The sequence below is a fragment of the Monopterus albus genome, unplaced genomic scaffold (assembly GCF_001952655.1).
Source record: "Monopterus albus unplaced genomic scaffold, M_albus_1.0 scaffold247.1, whole genome shotgun sequence".
In the NCBI taxonomy this organism is placed as follows: Eukaryota; Metazoa; Chordata; class Actinopteri; order Synbranchiformes; family Synbranchidae; genus Monopterus; species Monopterus albus.
This window is the reverse complement of record NW_018128127.1, coordinates 511,267-528,906: the sequence shown is the minus strand read 5'-3', so window position 1 is coordinate 528,906 and position 17,640 is coordinate 511,267. Positions and strand designations below refer to the sequence as shown.

General features: G+C 40.1%; 1 protein-coding gene across 8 annotated transcripts in view; it reads right to left on the bottom strand.

Moving 5' to 3' along the window:
- Window positions 1–16,476, bottom strand: part of fat1a (FAT atypical cadherin 1a) — a 73,957-nt gene extending 57,481 nt beyond the window's left edge. For all 8 annotated transcript variants that reach the window (XR_002276644.1, XR_002276643.1, XR_002276642.1 and 5 more), the window contains exons 1-2: window positions 16,319–16,476; window positions 11,517–14,806 (exon numbers count right to left, since the gene is read on the bottom strand). Coding sequence is in view for 5 of the 8 variants with exons in the window: in XM_020620787.1 (XP_020476443.1) it covers window positions 11,517–14,778 (3,262 nt within the window). In the remaining 3 variants the exon portion in view is untranslated. The remainder of the gene's footprint in view (window positions 1–11,516; window positions 14,807–16,318) is intronic.
- Between the last annotated feature and the right edge of the window lie 1,164 nt (window positions 16,477–17,640).

Here is a 17,640-nt window from a genome sequence, read left to right as displayed (position 1 = left end):
GCACATTATTTCAACAAACATTGAATATTAAGTTAATTCTCTGTGTTCATAACAAATCTGCAAGTATTTTTATTTACATTTACAAAGTGTAGAACATTTGAATGATTGGGTTGAGGAGGCTCTGAAGTGATTAAAACACAAAACATAAGGCAGTGAAAATAAAACCAATATCTTAGAGACGACGGAGACACTGACAACCTTGCTTGTGTTATTTGCAGTACTTGTAAAACCTTAACTGAAACAAAAATGAACGGCTATGCTTGATTATTATCTGAACCTAATGAAAATCAACCTCACCCAGCTCATTACCAGGTATGGGTGGTTTCTGTGTTTCACAGTGAGTCTGAATATAACACACTTCCAGTTACTGCTGGCCCAGATAAGAAGACTCCACATATGGACACATTTCAAAGGATGAAATAGTTTGCATTGACTATCTCGCCCTTCCTGCTGCCTTTGTTCATTCACTGTAACATGATGAACTGTAATGAAGGAGTGTAACTGAGAGCAGCCAAACCTCTTGCCTTAGGTGATGAAATATTTGTCACAAAAGAGATAACATTCCAAATGACCTGTCACAAACTTTAACACAGGAGGGGAGTTCAGGGGTACAGCTCATTTATTCTCTCGCCCTGCTTTACTTTAGCATCCCTGAATTTTCAATCCGGGACCTTCTCTTGTCATTAGTCATCATTACAGCTCTCTCAACTTAGCTTGAAGCATGTAATAAGAAGGGCAGTCAGGCAAGGGAAAATAGGCAGCTCCCCAATGTTTCCTAAATCCAGGAGTCCCATGGCAAAAAAAACCATAGGCCAGCATATCAAGAATACAAATTAGATTACTTTAAATAGTCAAACTAATGGTGCAACACTGATAATACAGAGAGGCAAACATTTGGAAAAGTCATACAATTAACATATGTAACATGATAATTTGATCTAAATATTTTAGGAATAAGATAACACGGTAACTAATTTAAGATGACAGTGAAGCTGACAGCATGCAGTGCATAATAAAGATCCCTACTGGAAGAAATTGTGTAGGAAATTGAAAATGTTAGACATAAATAAGGAATGCAAATGACTGTGTGAGGCATTTTAAGCATTAAGCAGAAACAAAGGATAAAAGGATAAATGTTTCAGCCCCCATAGAGAGGGGCTTATTGAAGAGAGGGACATTAAACGAAGAACGTTAAGATGAATGAAAGGGTGAAACTGGTTAGAGAGGTTGATGTAAGGACAGAGCAGACAAGTCATGTGCACATGCACCCATGCTAATAAAACAAAATACAGGAAAAAGAAGACACAAACAGGAAAGAATGAGGCATCTTTTGTGCCTCTGCCAAGGGGATGCCCATGCTTGAGTGCTCATTTGCTTGACTGGCAGACACCAGTGTAGCAGAACAACCATTTCCACTTCTAGGGTCATGCTTTTTTGCTCACAGTTCTTTATCTTGTAACTATCAGCATAGAGACAACTTCATATTTTGTAGTAAAAACATGAATACAACTACAACTGCAAGAGGGATGTTAACATCCACACTTTTGCCTTTTCAAACTAAACTCAAATGCCAACTTGCATGCTAAAGAGCTTTTTGTTCATATTTATCTCTGAGAAAAATTCAAAAACAAACCGATTCAACCTTAAGCACAGAAAATGAAAAGGTATCTGCCATAGCCTTTGGGTGAACAGTAATACTAACAAGACCCATGAAAAATGAATCTGAGGAATTTTATTGCCACACCCATCCCATACACCTAGCCTACCCAGTAAGTCAGAGGCAAAGGCTGCCCTTAGGCCACATGAAAAAAACCACATAGACCGTGCAACAGCCTCTGCCAGATTTACTTTCCACTTTTCTCCCCACTCTTTTCTTTTCCCTCTGGCTTTGTTCTTCAGTTACTTGAGCACAGTTGAGCACAGAGGATGTGTGGTGGAATCTACAGTCTATATTTGGGCTATAACAACCAGCAGGTATTTAACATATGTGTGTCCAGATGCATAATGAGTTCATTCTATAGCAACAGGTACAGTCTGAAGAGGGTGGAATCTGCTTTGGAAAACCTGCTTGAGACTTTTCACAGGTTGAAATACATTTCTGCTATAAACTATACAAATACAAAATTAAGATAAACAAAATCTAATTTATCTCTAGTGCTGATTTTCACATTTCTGACCCAATTATGGAAACCCACATTTGACTATCAAAGCTGTGATTATGTGTAGCCAGTTCAACATATACCTGACTGTCACTGTGCAGCTGAAAGGCTGGGGCTTGCTTTGAATCACCCCTTTCCCACATTCCTCGGCCTTCTCAGGCCTCTAGCTCATATGCTTATATAAACTTTCTCAGTGGTTTCCACCCCTTCTCTTTCCACAGCCTTGGCAAAATGCTTCAAATTCCACTACCACGTTGTAGGGCCTAGTGTAACAGTCCTAAACTAAGCATCACATCACCCTACAGTTCCCAGACATCTGCGGTTTAAAATACATTAAGCCAGTATTAAGGTCTGCAACCTCATAAAAATTCAAACATCTGTAGCCCAAAGAAAAAATTAGATTTATTGTTCTATATTAAAAGCATCACTTGATGTTTTTCAACACCTCATGATTTCAGCTCCATATGACAAGATGCTCATAAATCACACAAAAAAGTCTTTTAAGCCCTTAATAACTCTATGTTGTTTTGTTCTTAAATTCAAAAATAGATGTTTAATTTACAGCCCTATGATAGACTGGCGACTGTCCAGGGTGTACCCCGCCTCTCGCCCTTTGTCAGCTGGGACTGGCTCCAGTCCCCACAACGCTCTACAGGATAAGCGGTATAAATGGGTGGATGGATGGTTGGATTTTTAATTCCCATTTGAGAAAACTGTCTGGACTGGGTTGCGCCAGCTGTTCCTTAAACCATCCAAGTTTCCGTGTAAAGCCCTTCTTAAATTCTTAGTAACTACAGACTAGCGATTAACTAAATCAGGTTGTTGTGCCTGATTAAGACTGGCAATGTGGAAATCAGCTGCAAGAACACATTTGTAGCACCATCACATTAAAAACAATCAACTATGTAGACAGAACGTCATTACAAGCACTGTCACTTCCAAAATGTACAGTTTTTAGTAGGGATTAGATGATATGATTTTTTTCTCAATATGATTTGATGCACAATATGGGGCGTACAATTCAATCACAACACAATTAAAAACTAGCTGTGGAATAATTGTACTTTATTCCTCTTTTTTCCCTTTTTGTAGTACTGGGCATCTAGTACTTTATTTACAAAAAATATGAAGTCGCTGATATATGGACATCACATGAAATATATTGCTAGACAAAACAATACATATGTTTTTGTTTCACGATATATTTTGCTATATTGTTCCACCCCTACATTTTAGTGGGCAAATGATATACAACTTTATACAGTATCTGCAAAGATGAAAAAATGATTGTTTCAGAGTTTGCAGTACTTGTGCAGTTTAACATGGGTGGGCAATATCTGCTTATGCTAACCAAACTGGCTAGTTTTAGCAGGTCATTTACCAACACATTTTTATTTAAAATCTTCACAGTGAACATTGTTATTAAATTGCATTTTATCAAGTGCCAGGTCAGGTGCCTTGACTATATTTTAATATAGTTTTAATCATTCTTAGTTTTAAATTGGTTATATATTAGGAGGCCAGGTTTGTTAGTCATTGGTTGTAAATATTCAGTAACAACTAGTTTGTATAGCACAAAATGTTATAATTTAATTTCCAGTGTGTGTCAGATTAGTACATGGAATTAGATTTTAAATAATGTGAAGTAGTCATGATGAGAGTTCTATGTTATGTTTCAGTATTATCTGGTTACACGTGCATGAATAAAATTCTGTATATCTATTTCTATGGACAGTGTTATAACAAGTACCACAGCTCTGTGATGCAGATTAGTTCCTGTGTGTTGACTGAAGGACACATAGGGGTCATAACACAATGGGCCAGGTCTCAGGCATAATCATAATGATGATTCTGTATCACACAAAAGCCATGTCTATCTTATCTCCTTCAATACTCTGGACAAACAATTATGGCCTATTGAGCCAGTGAGCCATTTCCACTTCATGCATCACTGTGCATGCTGTATACTGGCAGAAAAATGGCTCTCAATAGCTGGCTTAGGGGGAAATGGTACTTAAGACAAGCTCCATCATTTCACCAGCCTAACAATAAAGAACGCTGATGCTCTGTGAATCGGTGTGATCCTATTGTTTGTTTGTTTTTTGGAAGATATGAAACTGTTTCACAGGCAGCACTGGTAATGCTTTCAGATTTTTTAAAATCATAATAAAAAAACTCACAGCACCCCAGAATAACATGAAAATCATTCATTTGTACAGTGAGTGAGAGTGGGGATTACAAAGAGACTGAAGAACTTTTAACACAATTGTTGTACATCTATAATGTATAACTAAATAGGGTTTCCTTTCCCAATTGTTTTTTTAAAGGTTTTGGGTCTTAGCTGACAATACAAAGCTTCCATTGTTACTTGGAACTGTGTTACTTCAAAGGCCTTAGAGCAGTATTACCTTATTCACAGTATTGTTTAGTTACTAACCCCAATGAACTCTCTGCCAGTTCCTCTGATAACAGTGAAGGAAATCCAGAGACTGTCTTCATTCATTTCATATTCTTCATATACACCCATATAATATATATTTTATATCTATCAACCATATAGTTGACAGTAAAGAATTTCCCCAGCAGAACATAAAGTGAGGAGACATTCACAGTAACTCCCCCAGATACTCCTCTAGTGACAAGGACAAGACCTCTTGCTGGCTTCTAGATCAATACCCCCTTTAGAAGAAGAGAAGAAGAAGCTTTATTTATTGTCAATGTAACATGGTGACACATACAACGAAATTATGTTTGGAGCCGAGGGCCCCGGGCTGATGCTCAGATGTTGGGAAAATGCTAATATTTTCAAAGTATCACTGCTGTCTGTACCACTTACTACCTTACAACGCTGTTCAGTTTTGGTCAGCACTGATGGCTGTTAAACAATAACAAACTAAAGCTGTATATTAAAATTGGTTTTTGAACATTATACTTAGTTAAATTAGATAAGCAATGTACTTATGGGCTTCTGAATATTGCTATGAAAAAGCGTTAAAACTGTAAAATCTGTAAAAGATCAATAAGAAAAGAAATAGGTCTAACTCAAGTCTTAGCATGACATAAATAAACACAATGAAGCACATCCTCTGCATAAGGCAGCCTTAAGTTTCTTTAAAAAGATTTAATGGTCTGAGAGACCAACGTGCTTTTAACTAAGGAAAGTGTGGTTTTCATTTAGCAACATACAATCAACTTTGTCCCGCTGCACATTCCTGGTCCCGTCTCCACAGAAACAGCACTCAAGCAAAGACAACTTGTGCCATGTGCCACTTTGCAGTCCCACTTTTATCTCCACCTTATAGACGTCAAATAGAAAATTATTAACAGAGGGCAACAGTTCTCAGGTTTAGCTAACCATAACTGATGCCAAAAGAACAACCATCAACTAATATATGTCTTTTCATTATAAGGACTGGCAATTGTTTTGGAAATTGAAAACATACTAACAGGACTTTGTCATTATACATCAAACAGTTTCATTTTCTTTCACAAACAGCACTTTCACAGCACAGACTGCAAACAGCTTCAAGTGAAAGGGCAATGCATATATTATCCAACAAGAAAGGGCAATGCATACATTATACAATCAGGATCTGCATCTCATCTGGACTGAACACACACTGCTCTGGCCACCTTGTATACTGGATAATTTTACTTCAAGCTGAGACACAATTTGTTTTGAACATGCTTTCCAAGTAAGCTGTATATAACTCCATACCATGATCCCCACAGCAATAAAGCCTTGAGTTACTTTTTCCTTTCAAGCAGAAATGTGCAAACTGATTATTCTAAGACTTACAATTGTTAACATTTAGTCAGGGATTGGGTAATATGGCCTAAAATCTCTATCACAGTGTATTATTGGGCTAATCAAGACAGATTGATCCACCTAGCCATCTACATATAGTACCTATATACATGGACATACATGTATGCATATTAGATATCTACAGTAGAGTGATAAATGGTGAGAACAACACAAGCTGTAGCCAAAATAAAGGTCAACATGGTGTAATGGCAGTGTACCTTTATAATGAATCAAGCACGACCGTCATCACTCCCGGTCCCTTGAACTACGCAACAAACTCGCTGCCCATGTTTAAGACTAATTTAATATCAATGTTTGGCTACATATGTTCTAATTACAGTATGTACACACATGCATATTCAAAACACTGGGCCAGTAACAGCTACCAGTATGAGTGAGATCTGGCTCTGCAGCCCAGCACCCCCAGTGGAACTCGACAGGTTTCGAAAGCACTCGGCTAACCTACAGGGGTTTTTGCATAAAGTTGTGGCACGCAACTTGATGCAAATACAGTGTGAGCGACAGCATGAACGACTCCAGTGGAAACTGAAGCACATAGCTGTGAACTGCTCCAATCCACAATGGAAGGGAATATCAAACAAAATGAAGAAAACGGTATTATTGCGGTCTCCAGCTTCCCAATTCTCCACAATGCAGCTCTAACATAAAAAAGAACGACTTGTGGAAACAAATCCCCAATGTGTGGTACAGCGCATACATCAGAAGACAGCTGTCCTGTCAGAGCAGAGTATGTAAACCATTAAGTGCAGATTCCTTAGCGGTGCTACTCTCCAAATCTGAGGCCTTCCCAAAGACATTTTTCACCTAACATTTCTTCGTCCTGCAGCATGAGATTCAACAGTTTATTTGAAAGTACTGATAAAGGCCTCCTATGGAGGTGCCCTTCCCTTTTGACTTTCATACAGTATATTCCTGCATCTGCCTAGCTAAACTTTTGATTAATTATGACTTGGCTTCTTGATTTCAATCTCACTTGATCACCAATGAATATAGGAAATGAAAAAACAGTGACTCACTGGCAATAAAAAAAGATCCCTTGTCTCTTTTATCTGCTGATTGCTGCTTGTTGTTAAGGTGTGTCCGACTGAATGGAGCCAGGTACTTGAACAGTAGAGACTTGCTTAGGTCCATCATGATAAGAACTGTTTTATTGCAGGTTTGTTTCAAATAGCACTGGAGGCTGATTGAGATCATGTGCTTTTTCACCTGAATGCTACTGCAGCTGTTGGTAGTGTTTTTAACTGATATTTCCCTTTATATGTGCAAAAACGCCATCATAATTAACTCTTAAAGGCACATACTTCAATTTCTGGACCATGCACAAGGCATCCTCAAAACATTCTTCACTACTGACCCACATACAGTATGCTGTGCTCTGTTGGATTATTTTACAGCCATGCTGTCAGTTGATCGAGATCTTAAGGCACGTGTGCAACATTATTCAGTGGTTTTAGAGCACTCGCTGCAATGTTTTTATGAAAAGGAAATTTGTTTTAAAAAATGCCTTTACAATGGCCATTTGCCACTCTTGCCTCTTCCAAACTGGCACCAGCCCTTGAAAAGACAATGTTTTGAGTTTAAGGGCCATGACATGTAAAGCTGTAGCCCATTCACTCATGGCATACAAGCCCCCATAAATAATGTGTATGATTCCTCCGCACAAAATGGTGAAGAAATTGAGTACATTAGTGACTGGTGAAGAAAGCCTCTCATGATGTGCCTGGATTTTTCAAAGGTCAGGAAATAAAATTGGGTTAAAAGCTAATGTTGGACTTGATATTCTGCATTTGACAGCAGAATGTCCATCTTGCTCTGCTTCTGCTGAAGCTCTAAGGTAAGGCAAAGGTCAGCCTCAAGCACGTGAATAGCTCTGGTGTATCAAATTTATGTTTGATTGTTTCTGCTTGTTCAAAATTTGATATTAGCAAATTTTCAGATTAAAGAAAAGAATGGTCCATTTGGTCAACATCACGGGAAGGGGCCCAGGAAAGAGCTTTGATAAGAATAGTTTTAAATTAAGATGGCACCGAGCCAGTGACCACACAGCTTTTAATAACACAGAGAATGTCTGTGCAAACAGTTGCCACAGACTGAGCACTCTTGACAGAAAAGGAGCTATATGTGGAGTAGACATGGACTGGAATTTCTTTACATGAAATTTATGTAAATGAGAACAGGATGACATTCAAAAAAACAGCAATCATAGGAACCACTTTAAGTGTAATCCTTATGTCTGACAACCTAACAAATAAATTGTTTGCTCCTTTTCATTTGGGAACGTCAGTCAGGTGAACAGAATGTTTGTTCAGCTGTTCTAAAATACATCCTTTGTTCTGATTTGTTAGATACACCTACTCTACCAGAATCACTCACTGTCTTCTTGCATCAACCTCCACAGACTGCTATGTTTTCCACAGCAACACTGTACCCACAAAGTGGTATTGTTGTTGCTGTAATGTAGATACCACTATAATATGAATAGCTGTAAGAACAGTGATTTATAGCATGATGACAGAATAAAAAAATACTACAACAGAGACTGTGCCATTGACTGATGTACACTTAAATACATGCAAGGGTTTAGCACTACAAGCAGCAAGTAAAGCAGGAAATAACTTGCAAAGTCTTCAATTCCCAGGCTAAAAACCTAATTTCATAAATGAAGATGCATGGCTCCTGGCATTTCTCCTCACACCACTTTTTCACTTGTTTCCTAATTTTAAAGCATTCTGGTTATCATTCACAACATGAAACTGCAGCATTGAGTGGGGTGTGCACCTGTGTTTATATTTTCCTTTAAGAATCATAATACTCTAAATGTATATGGTGGCTGTGAAAACCAAACCCTTCATCTAGAAGAATCATAGGAGTGGCATTACCACTGTGTCTGTATTTTGTTGTCTACTGACCTCAGATGTAATCCATAATAACAGGACCCAACCCAGGACAATCCTATCATTGCACTTCCTGATAATCACTTAATATAGGCTTCTGGGATTAAGTAGAAGATCAGACCAGGCTCCACAATTCTGCACCCTATGCAGGATTTTAAGTTAAACAGTAGGGCTATGACAAGATCTCATGCCACGAGATACATTCAGATTAGTCTGGCAAAAACATAACTCCCTGCTGTGCTTTAATGGAAGAGTTTGTGTTGGTTGGCTGATGAGGGGTTGCAGGGTTGTAGGTGTGATGTGGCTACATTGTGATGAGTCAACATGAGTGGCTTCTTTCACATTTCCAGCCTGTGAATTTCTGTTGTGTTTTGGTCAGCCATGCTGCTAACATTGCCTATTCTACCTTAGCACCAATTCTACCACTAGTGTGTCTGCATTAATGTTAAAAATGATATAATTAAAAATATCATTTAACATCCAGTACTAATGAAAATGCATGGTGGATCATTATGGTGTGTTAACTGTGGCCCAAATTCAACAGTGAATAGCAGTAAATGGTCATGCTAACAAGGTAAACATGAGTCTTCTTCCCGTGGGCGTCCACTCCCCAATCGTTCCCTGTGCGTGATTGGTCAATGCAGCGCCTTTGCCAAATGATGTCACCATCTGGTGTGGTGAAGGTCAAAATAGCACAGAAGGTCACAGACAGCTTCAATAAGAAGTTAGAAGCTCATGCACAGTTCTAAGGTCTGAAAACTCATGTGAACTCATATAGGAGAGTTTGTGGCAAAACCTGTAACAGTGCTTGCACATTGTTCTGTCTTTTACTGCATATGATAGTTTATACTCAGAGTAGAACTGAAGTGGCATTCACTACAAGATAATTAGTTAATACTTATCAAAATGCACCTGCATTGTATTGCATTTTGTGAATTTGAGTCAAATAAATGACTAGTTTCATATATTTTGTCATTGGAGATTTCTTAAAAATAGTGTTAAAATATCTTCTCGTCTTGTTCTCGTGAACTCAATATCATGTATCATCTCATCCTGTGAACTAAGCATCATCGCACCCCTATTAAACATAGAGATAATGAAATTATCTGATGCTCGGGAGCAGGACCTGACCTGAGCTTTCCATTTCCCAACATACAGAAGCCACCATACTCCTGCTTGCACTTTTCATTACCCACCCATTTCCTCACCACCCCCTTCTTCTCTAATCTCTTTTTCCTGCTATATTCTATCCCTGCTGGGGGTCTGCCAGTGCCCAAGAGCAGTTCAGACCTCCATAACCTTTTCCCCAAAACCATCAAGTGCACAAGCTTCTCAAGTCACAATCATTGCCCATTTTTCATTTATCCATAGCAAAGGCAAGTACCTGCTAGTGAAACAGATGCCAGTCACTGGCCTGCATGTGGCATGCATCTGACAATACTGTAGTACTGATGGTTATGTTAAAACTACACAATTCTTGCATAACTCAACTCACATTGTAGTCACTTTTGCACATAAATAGGGTGAAACTTAGTAAATAAAATGCATTAGACAGCACTTTAAATTCTTACATGAAAGCATCACAGTCACTACTTTAAATATTCTGGCAACTCTGTTCATAAATCAAAATGTTACTGCAGAACCTCTACCACAGAAACAATCACAAACACACGGCAGCTGACACACATCCCTGGAGAATGGAGGCTTCATACAGGCTCATCTTCTCCTGCTAAATTTACCAGGCAGAGGAAAGTATTTCCCAGAAGGTTCCATGAAGAGACTGCCAGGCAACTTATCAAATAATTCCCATACACTGATTTTTAAGACATCAAACTAAAGATACACATTACTTTTACAGTAAACATTGAAACTCAGCAACAGACTAATAAATTGCATTTCCAACCTTCTTAAGTAGATATAAACCTTTGAGGTTACATGTGCCAAGAGAAATCACTGTATTATGCATTCCATTTCACTACCTCATTTAGACATTAAATATGTATAGTGTAGAGAGAAATTTAATTTCAAACAGAGAAAAAGTTACATTAAGCCTCTCTAGGATGTGGTTATCAAGTCTGAAAAGGAGGAGAGCAAGCCAGGTCCAAAACATCCAAATCAGGTGTACTGCTGGGGTTTTTGGTAGGAACTCCTGGAGTCCATGGCTGCTTATTTTAAGCTAATTTGAGTCAGCTATTAAAATCATTCTGGGCAGCTGAGCAAGTATTACCACATTTTGCTGAGGATAATAACTCCAAGCAAGTCCTTGCCATCAGCACAATACTGAAAATATTCTGCTATAAAATCTTTTAATTGTGCACTTTTACAGTGAGAGCACAAGTGGGGAAAGGAGGAGGTGAAATCACTCAATCTTTTTAGTAATACAGCAACTACCCAGGAATGTCCATACAGGTCTGAGAGACAGCCGGTCCATCTGTTCTTGTCTTCAGTTCTCTCAATGAAAAAAAAAGCCTGGAATCAAGAACCTTACCTGTTTCTTGGAAACCCTCACAGTATCACTGAATAAGATGCAACTGGAAATAAATGTCCTTATGCAAGTTATTTCAAGCTGATGCTGCCCACCTCATTCCCAAAGTAACACAAAGCTCTATACTCGCATCAACACAAAAGACTCACCAGTTTCCTCATCGATGGTAAATATCCCCAGGCCAGATCCATCTCGAATGGAATACCGAATCTCTCCATCTTGTCCTTTGTCTTCATCCTCAGCTGTTACAGTCATCACCGATGCCCCAACAAGTGCATCCTCTTTTATAAATCCCTTTTCCACAAATGATCGAAAGAGAGGCCTGTACAGATTCTCATTCACATCCACCACATCCACCTCAATGAAGCAGGTTGATGACAAGGATATGGGCTTCCCTTTGTCTTTAGCCTTTGCCGTCAGGTTGTATACCTGTTTTGTTTCATAATCTAGGTTTTGCACAATCCGCACAGCACCGCTGAGCTTGTCTACTTCAAAGTTCCCATCTCCATTATCAATAAGGCTGTATCGCACCTGACTGGAAGGCCCAATATCAGGGTCATGAGCCTCCAACCACATAATTACAGTACCAATAGGAAGGTCTTCCCTCACTTTCACGCGATAATTCGGGGGGACAAATTTAGGAGGATTATCATTCACATCTTCCAAGGTGATCTTGAGAGGCACTGTGGACAATAGCTGAGGCTCGGTCAATGCTTGGTCACGTGCCGCGACTTTCAAAACATAAACTGGATAGAGCTCACGATCCAGCGGCTTTGTCACAGTCACCACACCGGTCTCCTCATTGATCGCAAAGTGATCTGTGCCTCCCAAAATTGAATACTTGATGATTCCGTTATCTCCTTGATCCTTGTCTGTTGCATCCACCTGGATAATTTCCGTCCCAACAGGTGTACTCTCACTTATTTCAACTGAATATGAATCTTGCAAAAACTGAGGGGTATTATCATTAGCATCTAGAATCTTAACATCCAAGAGGCGTGATGAGGATTTTTGTGGTATGCCAAGATCATAAACTGTAATGTTGAGGGTGTAATGGTCTGTTGTTTCTCTGTCAAGAGGAGAATAAACCAAAAGCCAACCAGTTTCCATATCTACCATGAAACGGCTTTCTGTGTCTCCTCCTGAAACAACATATACTAGCTTCCCGTTGAAGCCACTATCTGAGTCTGTGGCACTTAAATGGACAATCCTGGCCCCAACAGGGAGGTCCTCTTTGACTTCAATAACACTGGGGAAGGACTCTGCAAACTGAGGAGCATACCGGCTGACTGAGTGAATGTCCATAAAGTTGTCATCCGGCTCGGTCTGTGTGTGGATTTTGCTGCCTTGAAGTAGCTTTTCAGCCAACATGGTAGCAACACCGGTTTCAACACATTTTAACTGGACCGGCTTGCGAGCAGTGATGACAGTTATGTTCATGATCATTGGCTGAGTCTTGTGTTCACCGTCGGTCGCAATGATCTGTAAACTATGAAAGGACACTTTAGCTGCCTCTCCCTCACTCAGCATGTGTTTCAGTGAAAGAACACCAGAGTTTGGGTTCAGTTCAAACAGATCAAGATCATTCCCAGCTTTAATACTGTACCGTACAAGCTGCAGCTCATCAGCATCTATGGCAGACACTGTTGTTATCTGCTCTCCCACTCCATGATCTCTTGGCACAGTCACTTCACAGTCTACATTTTCAAACAAGGGCTTATTATCATTGAGGTTATTTAATGTTATAGTGACTGATGCCTCCACCTCTCTCCGGAAAGGAGAACCCCAATCTGATGCCCTGACTTTGAGATTGTAAATTCTGGGCATGAGCTCATAATCTAGGTCCTCTGAGGTACTGATGATGCCAGTGAAGTAGTCAATGACAAATGGTTGAGGGCTCAGATTGGTAATGCTGTAGGTCACGTAGCCATTCTCATCTTTGTCCAGATCGGTGGCTTTAACTGTTACCACACTGGTCCCTTCACGTACGTTCTCTTCAACACTGGCCTTGTAAGATGTCTGCTGGAACTCAGGTGCATTATTATTCACGTCAATCACATCAACAATGACTTTTGTTGATGCTTTTTTGTCACTGGTGATCACATCAAGCTCGAAGCGAGGCACAGAATCGGCACTGATTGGTCCTGCAGTGCTGATTAAGCCGGTATCTGGATTGATAGCAAATTTGTTCTTGTCAGATTTATGTCTAAAAGCATATTTTAGGTTTGGATACTTTGGCACAGCCGTTACCATAGTGACAGGTGTACGAACAGGGGCAAATTCACTCAGACTGACTCTGTAAACGGCCTTTTCAAATACAGGAGGGCCCACTCTGAACTGTGGAGAAGTGACATGTACCAATTTAGTTGATGAAAATTGAGGGGGGTTGCCTTTGTCCTTCGCCTGTAAAGTGAGGTTGTATCCAAAAGGCTGGCTGTCCCAGTCTACATCCTTTACTGCTTTTATTTTATATTCCTTGCTCCCAGGACTGGTTCTTACGGATTTGAACTGCTGAAGAGGGTCACCAGCCACAATACTCAATGATGCTATCTCTCCATTTAGTCCCTGGTCATTGTCCTCCACTGTCACAATAGCATAGGTGGGGTCATGGTCTGCATCAGAGGGGGCCAATGTTACAGCAGTGATTACAGGTGCATGCTCATTGGCCTGCTCCACCCTCACTGTAAGCTTGGCCATGCTACTGAAGCCACTGCTGCCATACAGCTTCATCCCTCTGTCCACTGCAAGGATCTCCAATTCATACAGCTTTGTCTCGGAGTAGTCTAGTTTGCCGGTCAGTGTCACCACACCGCTTGTTGGATGAACTGCAAACATGTCCGTCCACTCTCTAAAACTATAATAGTATTCTCCATTTGTACCGATGTCTGCATCAGTTGCCGTGACCTTGGCCACACTCGTGCGTATGGCTGTGTTCTCTGGCAGTGAGATGCTGTAAGATGTTGGTGAGAAGAGAGGCCTCAGATCATTGGTGTCCAGTACCTGAACCTTAACTCTAGTGCGACACTCTAAATTGTTGTTTCGTTCTGAAGCTTTAACAGTCAGCAAGTAGTGGTCTTTAACCTCCCGGTTCAGAATGGCAGTGCTGCCTCCTTTGGTCCTTATCCGCAAAAAACTGAAATCTCCCAGCAAATAGTCCTCAGCTTTGAATAAGTTCTCATTGTCACCAGAGATGATTTTGTACCGTATCTCCCAGGCTGGGTTAGTGATATAGATCCCCATCTTGGTGTGACTCTCTAAATAAGTTTTAGCAGCCGAGTTCTCGTATATGGTGGCATTGTAAACAGCGTGGGTGAACTGCATGGAGGTGGCCCTCACCATCCTTTGGTTCCCTGCACAGCCACAGAGGTGCTGCAGAAGCAGCACAAGCAGCAAAACCAAGTGCTTCCCCATTATTGTACCGTGATCTTCACAGAACCACCTGGAAAGAAACAAAATGACGACTGTTAGTGTTACAACACTTAATCATATAAAAATCATTCAGCTCATTCAACACTGGTAATTACAACTAATAAAAATGCAAATAACCACATGAAATCACCATTGCTTCTCTCTGTATGGGCAACATGGTAGGACAGTCAAAATGTTGCAAACCCTGTTCCTTCTTTCCATATGCACTTTCCCAGACCATTTAAATGTCAGTACGAGTGACGGCTGTGCTGATAAATGACTACATAAGTTCCATGTGGAAATGTGATGAAGCAGTGAGTTAGGTGACAAGATCTAAGCCCGCGCTGCTCCCATGTCTGCGCAATGCCAGATGCCAACTGTATGCCTTTCATAATAGCGGGACCTCATTTATCCAAACATCCGCCTAATGAGCTCGAACCGTCAGTATGAAAACATGTAAATTTTTAATGTCCTTGTTGATGCAAAAATAATTTCTATGCAAGAATATAACTTTTATAATGCTTTATTTTTCTCTTGCATTGGACACGCGATACTTTGTCATTTCTGGCGGCCCACTACAGTCCAATCAAATTTAAACAAGCTGCAACATCTATGAAATACTGTTAGGATGACTTTTCTGCCAGTACTATAGTCAGCTGCACAAATACTGAAACAATCGGCCGTGGCGAAACAAACACAAGGGTGCTCTTTGCCATCTCACGGAGCTGTAATCGCAGTTAAACCCACTAGGGAAGTGACTATGCAACTGTTTAGAAATTGCAGATTCATTCGTTTCCAGCCGTTTTACAAGGATCTGGGCTCTATGTGGGAGTCCGCACAAAGACAAATAAAAGCAGACAGTCTGCGCAGGAGTGCCATAGGCTATATAAAACCGTATTTACTTTTGGCGTGTCAAAACGATGAGACCATGGATTAGTTATTAACACTTATTATGGGCGCAATAAGTGACAGAGTCGAGCTCAAATCTGAAACTATCACCTGCAGGTACAAAAGAACCATCTGCCGGTGGGCGACCATTATAATTTTAACTTAAACCAAAACTTGTAGCTTATTTTCACACATTCAACAAAAATGACTTTTCATTTGCTAAATTCAGCTTCTCTGAACCCTCTAACCAGTCACGCGTTTTCGTTAAAAAAAAGTCAAATATGTTTCCAGAAGTTAGGTGATCCCAGACGTTCATTTCTAACCCCATCCCCCAACTAGATGAGCCACTACACGGTGGCAGCCGTGCGCTCAGCTTGAAAAAACACCCCGCACAGTTTTCAAACACAGCACAAAAAAACGCAAAACTACCGTCAGAATGACTAACAAACACTTCACACGCGTGTGCTCTCAGAAACGATATTCACTATTAAGGTTGAACTTCTCCAAAGAGGTAAAGAACGCAGCGACTGGTTTCTTTCACAACCCGCGGCTCACAATAGCCGACCTAACCTATCTCAACTTTCTTACACGATGCAGAAGCCAACCTTCGCTGACTAAAAAAGCTCCAACGAGGACAAAACAACGATTCACATACCTCTTCTATTAATAATCTCCCAGTTTTGGAGATTTTGCATGCAGTTTTTGTAGTCCAGATCTCGGCATGGCAATGCGTGGAGTTCTCTTCTCCACCGTTACTCCATCTGGCACCAGGCAGCCTCTCTCTCCCTTCACTGCTTTCCTTTCTCTGCCACACTGGATATGCACGGTATCTCTCCGCGTTGCGCACGTCCGGATCTACTTACCGGATTAAGGCTTTCCGCTGTGGACCCGGGACACTTTGATTTATAATGGCTACATTGCATCGTTGTTAAAAATATTTCCTTAAACATTTCCAAACGCTATTTTCGCTCAAGTTAAATCTAGTAACCACCTCAACAGGCTCAAGGCAGACTCTACACTCTTTTTTCTTTTAATTAAATGATTTATTACTAAAATCGTCAAACCTCGCACATCCATTTATGAGGTCAAGATCTTTATAGCCATACCTTCAAAATATTAACTTATTGTTTTTGCTCAGACTGCTTACATTTAGGTTATAGACGCATTTGGAATTGACTCCCTGGTGTGACTTCTTCCATTTACTGTATGAATTCTAATTCCGCTCCATGTTTTTTTCTTCTTCTGAACTTATCATTATAATAACCTAAATTAAAATGACCTACTGCGTCCTCCCGAGGTTAGGGAACGTGGAATATTTTACAAAGGACAAGAGCTTCTTCTGCCTAAATGCCCCTCCAGCTGCAGCACAAACCACTTATGAGCCGTGACCAAGCGACTCTGTGAAAAATAAAAAAACCTCACTTTTGTAAGGCTTTTGTGAACAAAATAAACATTATAAACAATATTAAATGTTTTCAATTGTTCTGGTTCTGTACCGGAAACAAATTCCTTGTGTGTAAAATACTTGGCTAATAAAAGTGATTATCCTTATCCTTATCCAATTGGACTAGAATTCATGCACACTTTGCTGAATTGTGGATTCGCATCGTAATATTATTGTCAGCATAAAGAAGAGGATAAACTCTATTTTGCAAATGAAATCGCAGTTGAGGGCATCCCTGATGAAGATAAGTAGACTAATAATACTTGCAAATGCAAAGTTCCTCAGCGTGTTGTTGCATCTTGTGCGTTTTAACATCACTTACTGGTATTATCTTATTCTCACTATTCTTACTAATGTTGGTGTTTTTAATCGCTTGGGTTAGACTGAAAATACAGCGAGTCCCTGGGTCTGTACTTAGTTATTAGAGCAGGATGACTGATGGTGGAGGTACATTCGCCACGAAGGCGCTGATTCCACTCCCCACCCCCCTCCTCACACAGTCCTCCTAACACCAAAGCTGCACTCCCTTCTCT